Consider the following 13,037-nt stretch of genomic DNA (forward strand, 5'->3'; position numbering starts at 1 on the left):
TCTTAGTGGCACGCTCCAGTTTCAGCAGCAGCGCCTCCAAATCCTACTCTGAATGAGCAGCTATTACCAAATCATCGGCATACATAACGTGGTTGAGCAATAGGGAGCCATCCCTTGACCGCACCCGGGCATCGATCAGCCTCCCATTGTATCTGAAACTAGATGGAAATTCCTCCGGTACCGCTCCTGAAAGCGTCACGAAGTGGTCAAAATAGATGTTAAATAATGTGGGAACCAGAGGACATCCCTGTCGCACCCCAAGGTGTACAGGGAATGGTTCTGACTCCCGGCCACGTAGTTTGTACCGGGCCCGCTCACCATCATGAAGGTCCTTAATGATCGTTAGCAGAGGGTCAGGGACTCCGAAAGCACGAAGAATAACCCAGAGCCCAGGCCTATTGATGGTGTCATAGGCCTTGACCAGGTCAATAAAGCAGAGATGTAGGTCTTGTGGGAATTCCCTACACCTCTGCTGTAGCAGACGGACTGAAAATACGCCCATACACACACACACCCACACACACCCACACACACGCCCACACACACACACCTACACACACACATACATACCCACACACACGTACACACACACACACACCTACACACCTACACACACGCCCATACACACACACATACACACGTACACACGCACGCCCTACACATACACGTACACACGCACACACACACGTACATACACACATACATACCCACACACACGTACACACACACCTACACAAACACACGCCCATACACACACACACGTACACACACACGTACACACACACATACACACTTACACACACACGCCCATACACACACATACACACGTACACACGCACGCCCACACATACACGTACACACGCACACACACACATACACACACACGCCCACACACACACCTACACACACACACACGTACACACACGCAAGCTGGTGTGTCAAGTCGTCTATAAATGCGCCGTTTTTGCCGGAGGTTTTTAGAGTCGGCCAGTGGAGACCTGACGAACGACACAAAAGGGTGAGCGAGTGTCTAAACAAGGACCATCATCATCAACATCATCATCAGCATCATCATCAGCATCATCACCACCATCAACATCACCACCACCATCACCATCATCATCACCACCACCACCATCATCATCAGCATCATCTTCACCATCATCACCACCATCACCATCATCATCAGCATCATCATCACCATCATCATCAGCATCATCATCAGCATCATCATCACCATCATCATCATCATCACCACCATCACCATCATCATCAGCATCATCTTCACCATCATCATTATCACCACCATCACCATCAACATCACCACCACCACCATCACCATCATCTTCACCATCATCACCACCATCAACATCACCACCACCATCACCATCATCATTACCATCACCATCATCACCACCATCATCTTCACCATCATCACCACCACCATCATCACCACCATCAACATAACTACCACCACCATCATCATCATAATCACCACCATCATCACAGCCACCATCATCATTGCTACCATAATCACCATCATCGTCGTCACTACCACCATCATCATCTGAATCATCACCACCATCACAACCATCATCATCACCACCATCATCACCACCACCACCACTATTCTCACAGCTCTTGCCCTTGACACTCTGCCGAGGCTATAGGGGGCACCTTTGTCTGTGTTAGTAGCTAGCTCACAGCTCTTGTCCCTGAGTGGGTGAGTGGGTGGGTGAGTGAGTGGGTGAGTGAGTGAGTATTTGAGTGAGTGAGTGGTTGAGTGAGTGAATGGTTGAGTGAGTGAGTGGTTGAGTAGGTGAGTGATTGAGTAGGTGAGTGAGTGAGTGAGCGGTTGAGTGAGTGAATGGTTGAATGAGTGAGTGAGTGGTTGAGTGAGCGAGTGAATGGTTGAGCGAGTGAGTGGTTGAGTGAGTGAATGGTTGAGTGAGTGAGTGGTTGAGTGAGTGAGTGGTTGAGTGAGTGAGTGGTTGAGTGAGTGAGTGAATGGTTGAGTGAGTGAATGGTTGAGTGAGTGAATGGTTGAGTGAGTGAGTGGTTGAGTGAGTGAATGGTTGAGTGAGTGAATGGTTGAGTGAGTGGGTGTTTGAGTGAGTGAATGGTTGAGTGAGTGAGTAGGTGAGTGAGTGGTTGAGTGAGTGAATGGTTGAGTGAGTGAATGGTTGAGTGAGTGGTTGAGTGAGTGAGTGGTTGAGCGAGTAAATGGTTGAGTCGTTGAGTGAGTGAGTGATTGAGTGAGTGAATAGTTGAGTGAGTGAATGGTTGAGTGAGTGAGTGATTGAGTGAGTGAATGGTTGAGTGAGTGAGTGGTTGAGTGAGTGAGTGGTTGAGTGAGTGAGTGAATGGTTGAGTGAGTGAATGGTTGAGTGAGTGAGTGGTTGAGTGAGTGAGTGAATGGTTGAGTGAGTGAATGTTTGAGTGAGTGAATGGTTGAGCGAGTGAGTGGTTGAGTCAGTGAGTGGTTGAGTGAGTTAGTGGTAGAGTGAGTGAGTGGTTGAGTGGTTGAGTGACTGAATGGTTGAGCCGTTGAGTGAGTGAATGGTTGAGTGAGTGAGTGAGTGGTTGAGTGAGTGAATGGTTGAGTGAGTGAGTGAATGGTTGAGTGAGTGAATGGTTGAGCGAATGAGTGGTTGAGTGAGTGAATGGTTGAGTGAGTGAGTGAGTGGTTGAGTGAGTGAATGGTTGAGTTAGTGAGTGAGTGGTTGAGTGAGTGAATGGTTGAGTGAGTGAATGGTTGAGTGAGTGAGTGATTGAGCGAGTGAATGGTTGAGCGAGTGAGTGGTTGAGTGGTTGAGTGACTGAATGGTTGAGTCGTTGAGCGAGTGAATGGTTGAGCGAGTGAGTTTTTAATGAACGAGCGAGCGAGCGAGAGGCTCGTGCGGAGCGGTGGTGCAGCGGTTAGCACCGCGTTGTTCTGCCGATGCCGACGGCGACCCAAGTTCGATTCCCGCTCTGGGCGCAAGCCACGGATGACGATGAACCGGTCCTGGGTCCTCTCTGTAGGTCAACTCGGTGACTGGAACTCTTCTGCAAGAACCTCCTCGCCGTGGTTCTCTTCACGTGACAGCGATGATGCACCATCATCATCATCATCAGCACCACCATCACCGCCATCACCATCATCTGCTGAGGCTGCTGATGGTGATGCTGATGGTGGTTCTCATGGCCAGAGATATCGTCGGCTCGTTTCAACTACGAGGTGAGCGCAGATTCCTTGGACACACACAACCACACACAACCACACAGACACACACACAACCACACACACACGCAGACACACACACACACACTACACACACACACAACCACACACACAACCACACACAACCACACTACACACACACACAACCACACACACAACCACACACAACCACACACAGACACACACACAACCACACACAGACACACACACAATCACACACACACTACACACACACACACACAACCACACACACAACCACACACACAGACACACACACAATCACACGCACAACCACACACACAACCACCACACCACATACACACAATCACAAAATCACACACACACAAAATCACACACACACACTACACACACACTACACGCACACACAACCACACACACATACACAGACAACCACACACACACAGACACACACAGACAACCACACACACAATCACACACACACACAACCACACACACAATCACACACACATACACACACACAACCACACACACACAACCACACACACAATCACACACACAACCACACACACACAATCACACACACAACCACACACAATCACACACACAACCACCACACCACATACACACAATCACACACACATACATGCACACAATCACACACACAACCACACACAACGACACACACACACAATCATACACACTACACACACACAACCACACACACAATCACACACACACACTCACAATCACACCACCCACACACACAACCACACACACACCACACACACACAATCATACTACACACACACCACCCACACACACAACCACACACACCCACACACACAACCACAAAGACAATCACACACAGACACACACACAATCACACACACAATTACACACACCCACACACGCAACCACACACCCAGACCCCCACCCTCTCGCCCCCCATGCCCGGGGGCCCGGGCCAGACAGGCCAAGCCCAGAGTCAGCACGCGGCTCCATTGCTCAGCGATGTCACGATTTAGGACATTAACTTCTGAACTTTAATACTTTCCTCACTGCAAGAAATTCATACTCTACGTTTATTTCGTTAAAGTCGCGTGGGTAGAAAATTAAAATAAATAAAATACATGTTTTTTTATATTCTTAGCTCTTTCGGTAAAGTCACCACGTTGAAGGGAAACAATAAAATAATAAAAAAATATATGAAACAATAAAAAATTCTCACGACGTTTCGACCATAACACAAACGGTCATCATCAGGTGTGTCGGTTCGCATTAATTTATTTATTTTTAAACGGTGTATTTATTTATTTATAAAAAACGTCAGCGCCACGCGCAGCGATTTGGCAAGTTTATTTAGAAGGACGAGTCCATCTATGTTCTGAAAATAGGAGGGGGGAGACGAAATATTTAATGTATGCTGTCTGAAAGCCACCGTAAGCGTGAACAATCAATTAAGACCCGAAATGGTTGATCAAACCCTTCCAATGATTGCTAAGCCAGAATCCATCTTCTCGGTTGATATTGTCTCTGCGCTTGTATATGTGGATAGCCTCATGAACGAATCTCTCAAGGTAGCCAGATGGCTTACAAAGAACCTCTGTCTTGACAGAGGTTCGTGTATAGTGTAGTGTATAGTGTAGTCTATAGTGCAGTGTATAATGTAGTGTGTAGTGTAGTGTATAGTGGAGTGTATAGTAGTGGAGTGTATAGTGTAGTGTATAGTGTATAGTAGTGTAGTGTATAGTGTAGTATGCAGTGTAGTATATAGTGTAGTATATAGTGGAGTGTATAGTGTAATGCATAGTGTAGTTTATAGTGTAGTGTATAGTGTAGTGTATAGTAGTGTAGTGTATAGTGTAGTGAAGTATATAATGTAGTGTATAGTAGTCTATAGTGCAGTATATAGTGGAGTGTATAGTGTAGTGTATTGTGTAGTGTATAGTGTAGTATGCAGTGTAGTTTATAGTGTAGTGTATAGTGTAGTAGTCTATAGTGTATAGTGCAGTGTATAGTAGTATAGTGTAGTGAAGTGTATAATGTAGTGTATAGTAGTCTATAGTGCAGTATATAGTGGAGTGTATAGTGTAGTGTATTGTGTAGTGTATAGTGTAGTATGCAGTGTAGTTTATAGTGTAGTGTATAGTGTAGTGTATAGTAGTCTATAGTGTATAGTGTAGTGTATAGTAGTATAGTGTATAGTGTAGTGAAGTGTATAATGTAGTGTATAGTAGTCTATAGTGCAGTATATAGTGGAGTGTATAGTGTAGTGTATTGTGTAGTGTATAGTGTAGTATGCAGTGTAGTTTATAGTGTAGTGTATAGTGTAGTGTATAGTAGTCTATAGTGTATAGTGTAGTGTATAGTAGTGTATAGTGTAGTATGCAGTGTAGTATATAGTATTGTATGCAGTGTAGTGTGTACTGTAGTGTATAGTGTAGTACAGTGTAGTGTATAGTGTAGTGTATAGTGTAGTCTGTAGTAGTGTATAGTGTAGTGTATAGTGTAGTATGCAGTGTAGTGCATAGTGTAGTGTATAGTGTAGTACAGTGTAGTGTATAGTGTAGTGTATAGTGTATAGTGTAGTCTGTAGTAGTGTATAGTGTAGTGTATAGTGTAGTATGCAGTGTAGTGCATAGTGTAGTGTAGTGGCACAGCACTTGTGTATACACCATAAAGGCCGGCACGGTAATACACGAACGGTTGGGTGACCAGCACCACGCCCGACCGCCTTTGCCTCCCCAGCGGCGATGTTTTACTTCACACCGCGCCAGGTACTCATTTGAGGCTGAGTCGACCTAGGGGAGGCCCAAGACCGGTTCACACAATCGTCACCGGTGCTGTTGGCCGTGAGCGGGGAATCGAACCCGTGTCGCCGGGTTCGTAGCGCTACCCGCTACACTACCGCCCCACCTAAAGACACAGACGCAGAGACGCCGTTCACCTCTGACCGCGTCTCCCCAGGGCTGGTGGATGAGGAGGTGGAGGTGCAGGATGAGGCGCCGGAGGAGATGGGGCATCGGAGTCCCAGGGAGGCGGGCGGGCGTCTCCTGCGCTCCGCGCTGCGCGAGGCGATGGAGACGGTCAACGGTGCCTACAAATACTCACGCGATAGGTGTGGTGTGTGTGGTGTGGTGTGTGGAGTGTGGTGTGTGGTGTGTGGAGTGTGGAGTGTGGTGTGGAGTGTATGGTGTGGTGCATTGTGGTGCGGTGTAGTGTTGGTGTACCGCACAGAGTGTAACAACTACAGGGGCATCTCACCCCTGAGTGTGCCGGGAAAGGTCCTGGCAAAGGATTATTCTTCAACGTCGCCTCGCCAGGCGCGCTGAGGAGAGGCTTGCGGAGCCCCAATGCGGTTTCAGGAAAGGGCGGTTCTGCACGGACGCCATATTTTTTTTATGTCCGTGTCTGCAACAGCAGAGGTGTAGGGAATTCCAGCAAGAGCTACATCTCTGCTTTATTGACCTGGTCAAGGCCTATGATACCATCAGTAGGCCCTGGGCTCTGGGTTGTTCTTCGTGCTTTCGGAGTCGCTGACCCTCTGCTCACAATCATTAAGGACCTTCATGCTGGTGAGCGGGCCCGGGTAAAACTACGTGGCCGGGAGTCGGAGCCATTCCCTGTACAGCTTGGGGTGCGACATTATTTAACATCCATTTCGACAATGTAGTTCGTGAAGCCCTTAATAGCTGTACTGGAGGAATTTCCATCTGGTACAGCTACAATGGGAGGCTGATCGATGCCCGGGTGCGGTCAAGGGATGGCTCCCTATTGCTCAATCACGTTATGTATGCCGATGATTTCGTAATAGCTGCACACTCAGAAGAGGAGTTGGAGGCGCTGCTGCTGAACCTGGTGCTTGCCACTAAGAGGTGGGGCCTTACCATCAGCCCCACCAAAACTAAGCACCTGCCTGGGTAGACACACCACCCCCACAACTCCCAATCGGTGATGGGGCAGTTGTGGAGAGAGTGGAGAGTTTCCCATACCTGGTCAGTGTGCTCATGACCGGCTCCAGTTTAACAGCAGAAATCTCACCCCGAATCAGTCGAGTGGCAATATCATTTCATTGGTTGCGTAACGCTGTGTGGAAGCTACCTGGTCTGTCGCTCCGCACGAAGCTTCGGGTCTTTGGATATCTCTGAGTCTCCATGGGTCTCTATGTATCTCTATGGGTCTCTATGTCTCTCTATGGTTTTCCATGGGACTCTGTGTGTCTCTATGTGTCTCTATGTATCTCTATGGGTCTGTATGACTATCTATGGGTATCTGTATGTCTCTATGTGTCTCTATGGGTCTCTATGGGTCTCTATGTATCTTTATGGGTCTCTATGTATTTCTATGGTTTTCCATGGGACTCTGTGTGTCTCTATGTGTCTCTATGTATCTCTATGGGTCTGTATGACTATCTGTGGGTCTCTATGGGTCTCTATGTGTCTCTATGTATCTCTATTGGTTTGTATGACTATCTATGGTATCTGTGTGTCTCTATGTGACTCTATGGGTCTCTATGTGTCTCTATGTATCTCTATGGGTCTGTATGACTATCTATGGGTATCTGTGTGTTTTAATGTGTCTCTATGGGTCTCTATGGGTCGTTATGGGTCTCTATGTATCTCTTTGGGTCTCTATATATCTCTATGCATCTCTATGTATCTCTCTGGGTCTCTGTGTATCTCTATGGGTCTCTATGTGTCTCTATGTATTTCCATGGGTCTGTATGACTATCTATGGGTATCTGTGTCTCTATGTGTCTCTATGGATATCTATGTATCTCTATGGTTCTCTATGGGTCTCTATGTGTCTCTATGTATCTCTATGGGTTTGTATAACTATCAATGGGTATCTGTGTGTCTCTATGGGTCTCTATGGGTCTCTATGTATCTCTGTGGGTCTCTATGTATCTCTATGCATCTCTACGTATATCTCTGGGTCTCTATGCATCTCTATGGGTCTCTATGTGTCTCTATGTATCTCTATTGGTCTGTATGACTATCTATGGGTATCTGTGTTTCTATGTGTCTCTATGTATCTCTATGGGTCTATATGTATCTCTATGGGTCTCTATGTATCTCTCTGGGTCTCTATGTATCCCTATGGGTCGCTATGTATCTCTGTGGGTCTCTGTGTATCTCTATGCATCTCTACGTATCTCTATGGGTCTCTATGTATCTCTCTGGGTCTCTATGTATCTCTATGGGTCTCTATGTATCTATGTGGGTCTCTATGTATCTCTATGCATCTCTACGTATCTCTATGGGTCTCTATGTATCTCTATGGGTCTCTATATATCTCTCTGGGTCTCTTTGTATCTCTAAGGGTCTCTATGTATCTCTATGCATCTCTACGTATCTCTATGGGTCTCTATGTATCTCTATGCGTCTCTACGTATCTCTGTGGGTCTCTATTTGTCTCTATGCATCTCTACGTATCTCTCTGGGTCTCTATGTGTCTCTCTGCGTCTCTACGTATCTCTATGGGTTTCTATGTATCTCTTTGCATCTCTACGTATCTCTCTGGGTCTCTGTGCGTTCAGATCGCTACGCAAATTTCCACATTGGGACGATCGTGAGCTGCTTTGCCGAGCTTGCGATGATTCGCCATGGGCCCAGGTCGCTACACAGTTACCAAGTGGTCTTCCACGCTGCGTCAAAATCAAATAAAAATCATAGTTTACGTTTTAGAATCATCATCTCTCTTGTCTAAGAGAGAGAGAGATGGGGGGTGGATGTGCACTCATCCCTAGAGTGCGGTATGTACAAAATGTGTGAAATGCTGGCCGGGGAGGGAGATTGATGAATGGGGCTTAAGGCGTCGTGAACCGCGTTGATTTAGCGGCGTCTTCAAGTTTGAAACTTTGTTTGACTGTTAGCAGGCAAGGGCTCACCGCTGAGTAGCTCCACCAGCAACTACAGCGCCAATACCACCACCACCACCACCACCATGCCCTCTAGCACTACAACACCACCACCACCACCAAATAACCACCATGGCCACTAGCACCACCCAACACTACCACCACCATCCCCACCACCAACACCACCACCATCATCACCACCACCAACCCCTCCACTAACCCCCACAACCATCACCCACCCATCCACCCACCACCACCACCCACACACTCACCCCACCACTACCACCCACGCAACCACCAACCCACCCACCCACACACTCACCCCACCACCACCAACCCACCCACCCACCCATCCACCCACTCACCCCACCACCCACCAACCCACCCACCCACCCACTCACCCCACCACCCACCCACCCATCCACCCACTCACCCCACCACCCACCAACCCACTCACTCCACCACCACCACCAACCCACCCACCCATCCACCCACCCACGGACCCACCAACCCACCCACTCACCCCACCACCAACCCACCCATCCACCCACCCACCCACGGACCCACCAACCCACCCACTCACCCCACCACCATCAACCCACCCACCCACCAACCCACCCACCAACCCACTCAGTCCACCACCAACCCACCCACCACCCACCAACCCACCCATCCGCCCACTCACCCCACCACACACCCACCAACCCACCCACTCACCCACCAACCCACTCACTCCACCACCACCCACTCACCCCACCACCACCAACCCACCCACCCACCCACTCACCCCAACCCACTACCACCAACTCACCCCCACTCACCCACCAACCCACCCACCAACCCACTCACTCCATCACCCACCCACCAACCCACCCACTCACCCACCAACCCACTCACTCCACCACCACCCACTCACCCCACCACCACCAACCCACCCACCCACCCACCCACTCACCCCACCCCACTACCACCAACTCACCCCCACTCACCCACCAACCCACTCACGAACCCACTCAGTCCACCACCACCACCACCAACCAACCCACCCACCCACTCACCCCAACCCACCCACCAACCCCACCCACCCACCAACCCACTCACTCCACCACCACAACCAACCCACCACCACCAACCCACCCACCCACTCACCCCAACCCACTACCACCAACTCACCCCACCACCCACCAACCCACCCACCAACCCACTCAGTCCACCCACCACCATCAACCCACCCACCCACCCACTCACCCCACCACCCACCAACCCACCAACCCACTCACTCCACCACCACCATCACCACCAACCCACCCACCCACCCACCAACCCACCCCAACCCACTACCACCAACTCACCCCACCACCCACCAACCCACCCACCAACCCACTCAGTCCACCCACCACCATCAACCCACCCACCCACCCACTCACCCCACCACCCACCAACCCACCAACCCACTCACTCCACCACCACCACCACCACCAACTAACCCACCCACCCACTCACCCCAACCCACCCACCAACCCCACCCACCCACCAACCCACTCACTCACCCTACCCACTACCACCAACTCACCCCCACTCACCCACCAACCCACCCACCAACCCACTCAGTCCACCCACCACCATCAACCCACCCACCCACTCACCAAAACTCACCCCACCACCCACCAACCCACCAACCCACTCACTCCACCACCACCATCACCCACAACCCACCCACCCACCCACCAACCCACCCCAACCCACTACCACCAACTCACCCCACCACCCACCAACCCACCCACCAACCCACTCAGTCCACCCACCACCATCAACCCACCCACCCACCCACTCACCAAAACTCACCCCACCACCCACCAACCCACCAACCCACTCACTCCACCACCACCATCACCCACAACCCACCCACCCCAACCCACTACCACCAACCCACCCACAACCCACCCACCCAGTGCCTCTGCCCCCCCCACCCCCACCACCACCACCCACCCCGCCCACCACCGCAGAGTGAAGGACCGCCTGGCCTCCCGTGGCGCGTCCCCCGCGGACCTGCTGGCCTTCTTCAAACAGCCGGCGGGCGCCACTCGCACCGCCGTGAGATCCGCCGAGACCCTCGACGTCGCCTTGGCTCTCCTCCTGCCTCGCCGCGCCAAGAGGGACCTCAACGACACCGGTAGAGCTGTTCGGGGCTGGGCGGTGGGCGGAGGGCTTCTATCCGCTGCTGGATGGCGCGCGGTGACGCTGATCGTTATCGGCACGGGCCGATGGTTCCCCGATCGACGTCCCTCCCCCGTTGGCCTCCGGCCTATCGCCGCAGACCGGCCGGGTCCGCGGGACCCGGCCGCGATCGGGAGAGGGGGGGGCTCGTCAGCCGGCACCCCGACGCTGATCGCGGGCGCATCGCGGCTCTGGATTTGAAGATTTTTCGCGACCGCAAGCAAATCCCGCGCACTTTGGTTCTATTCGGTCCGTGCTGTCCAGAGGACAGCGTCGGAGTGAAGACAGCCAAGCCCAGGTCGCGTCCTTTAAGCTGTGTCTGGAGGAGACAAAAAAACGCCTTGACAAAGGAATTAGCGTAACAATGATGTAGAGGACCGGCACGGGGTTGGGTGAGGGGGGGAGGAGTTTACAAATGTTGGTTTGAAGGGAAATAAGCTGCTAGTTTGGGATACGCTACTTGAATAAATATACTGTACCACTGAAAATTAGTTTAATGTTTGGTACGATTTAGAACATCTTTCCAATGATTGCTTAATTTGAGACCATCTTTTCTCGGTTGAAATTGTGTCTGTGTTTTTAAATCTGTATTGCCTCGTGGATAAATCTCTGATAAAAACCCGTGGGTTTGCAGAGGACCTTGGTATCGGAGAAAATTATATTGTGATCACCCACAGCGTTGTAACAGTGATCAATACAGTACACAAAATCCGTGACCTGATCCCTTCTGTGAAGGATGTCATTCCTGACTTACAGTACCCGGGGGTTTACAAATTGATCTGCACCTGTGGTGATTGCTATATCGGGGAGACGAAACGGCATGTCTCTGACCGAATTCGCGAGCACAAATTACATTTGAAACACGGCAGAACGAATTCTTCTGCCGTAGCTGATCACTGTTACAACGCTGTGGGCGATCACGATATAATTTTCTCCGATACCAAGGTCCTCTGCAAACCCACGGGTTTTTATCAGAGATTTATCCACGAGGCAATTCAGATTTACAAACGCAGACACAATTTCAACCGAGGAAGATGGTTTCAAACTAAGCAATCATTGGAAAGATGTTCTAAATCATACCAAACATTAAACTAATTTTCAATGGTACAGTATATTTATTCAAGTAGCGTATCCCAAACTTTCATAGCAGCTTATTTCCCTTCACACCAACATTTGCGTTTGGTGATGCCGATTAGTTTGAGTGGCGGTGTTAGCCCGCGGGCGGATGTTTCTAATCGATGTGTCCGTTCGTTTCCGACCTATCGCCGCAGACTTCCTGAGTCCTCAGGACCTGGCCACGATCGCGCGCGTCACGGGCTGTGGCGCTCAGCTCCAGACGCCGCTCTGCTCCTCCGACTGCTTCAGCGACAAATACCAGGCGCACAACTCGGAGTGCAACAACAGGTGACATCGCCATCATCAACGTCACCATCAACAACGTGATCATCATCACCATCAACAACGTCACCATCATCAACATCAACAAATACCAGGCGCACAACTCGGAGTGCAACAACAGGTGACATCGCCATCATCAACGTCACCATCAACAACGTGATCATCATCACCATCAACAACGTCACCATCATCAACATCAACAAATACCAGGCGCACAACTCGGAGTGCAACAACAGGTGACATCGCCATCATCAACGTCACCATCAACAACGTGATCATCATCACCATCAACAACGTCACCATCATCAACATCAACAAATACCAGGCTCACAACTTGGAGTGCAACAACAGGTGACA

The 13,037-nt window shown here is 50.1% G+C and overlaps 1 protein-coding gene across 1 annotated transcript in view; it reads left to right on the forward strand.

The window, feature by feature from the left end:
* The first annotated feature begins 828 nt into the window (after positions 1 to 828).
* LOC116957534 (eosinophil peroxidase-like) overlaps positions 829 to 13,037 on the forward strand; it is a 54,784-nt gene continuing 42,575 nt past the window's right edge. The window contains exons 1-5 of the mRNA XM_076056610.1: positions 829 to 1,018; positions 3,025 to 3,220; positions 6,173 to 6,323; positions 11,072 to 11,238; positions 12,554 to 12,686. Coding sequence (XP_075912725.1) covers positions 3,091 to 3,220; positions 6,173 to 6,323; positions 11,072 to 11,238; positions 12,554 to 12,686 — 581 coding nt within the window. The 5' untranslated portion in view covers positions 829 to 1,018; positions 3,025 to 3,090. The remainder of the gene's footprint in view (positions 1,019 to 3,024; positions 3,221 to 6,172; positions 6,324 to 11,071; positions 11,239 to 12,553; positions 12,687 to 13,037) is intronic.

This window comes from Petromyzon marinus, chromosome 76 (genome assembly GCF_048934315.1).
Source record: "Petromyzon marinus isolate PM22_M1 ecotype Great Lakes invasive population chromosome 76, UKy_Petmar_22M1.pri1.0, whole genome shotgun sequence".
NCBI classification, from domain to species: domain Eukaryota; kingdom Metazoa; phylum Chordata; class Hyperoartia; order Petromyzontiformes; family Petromyzontidae; genus Petromyzon; species Petromyzon marinus.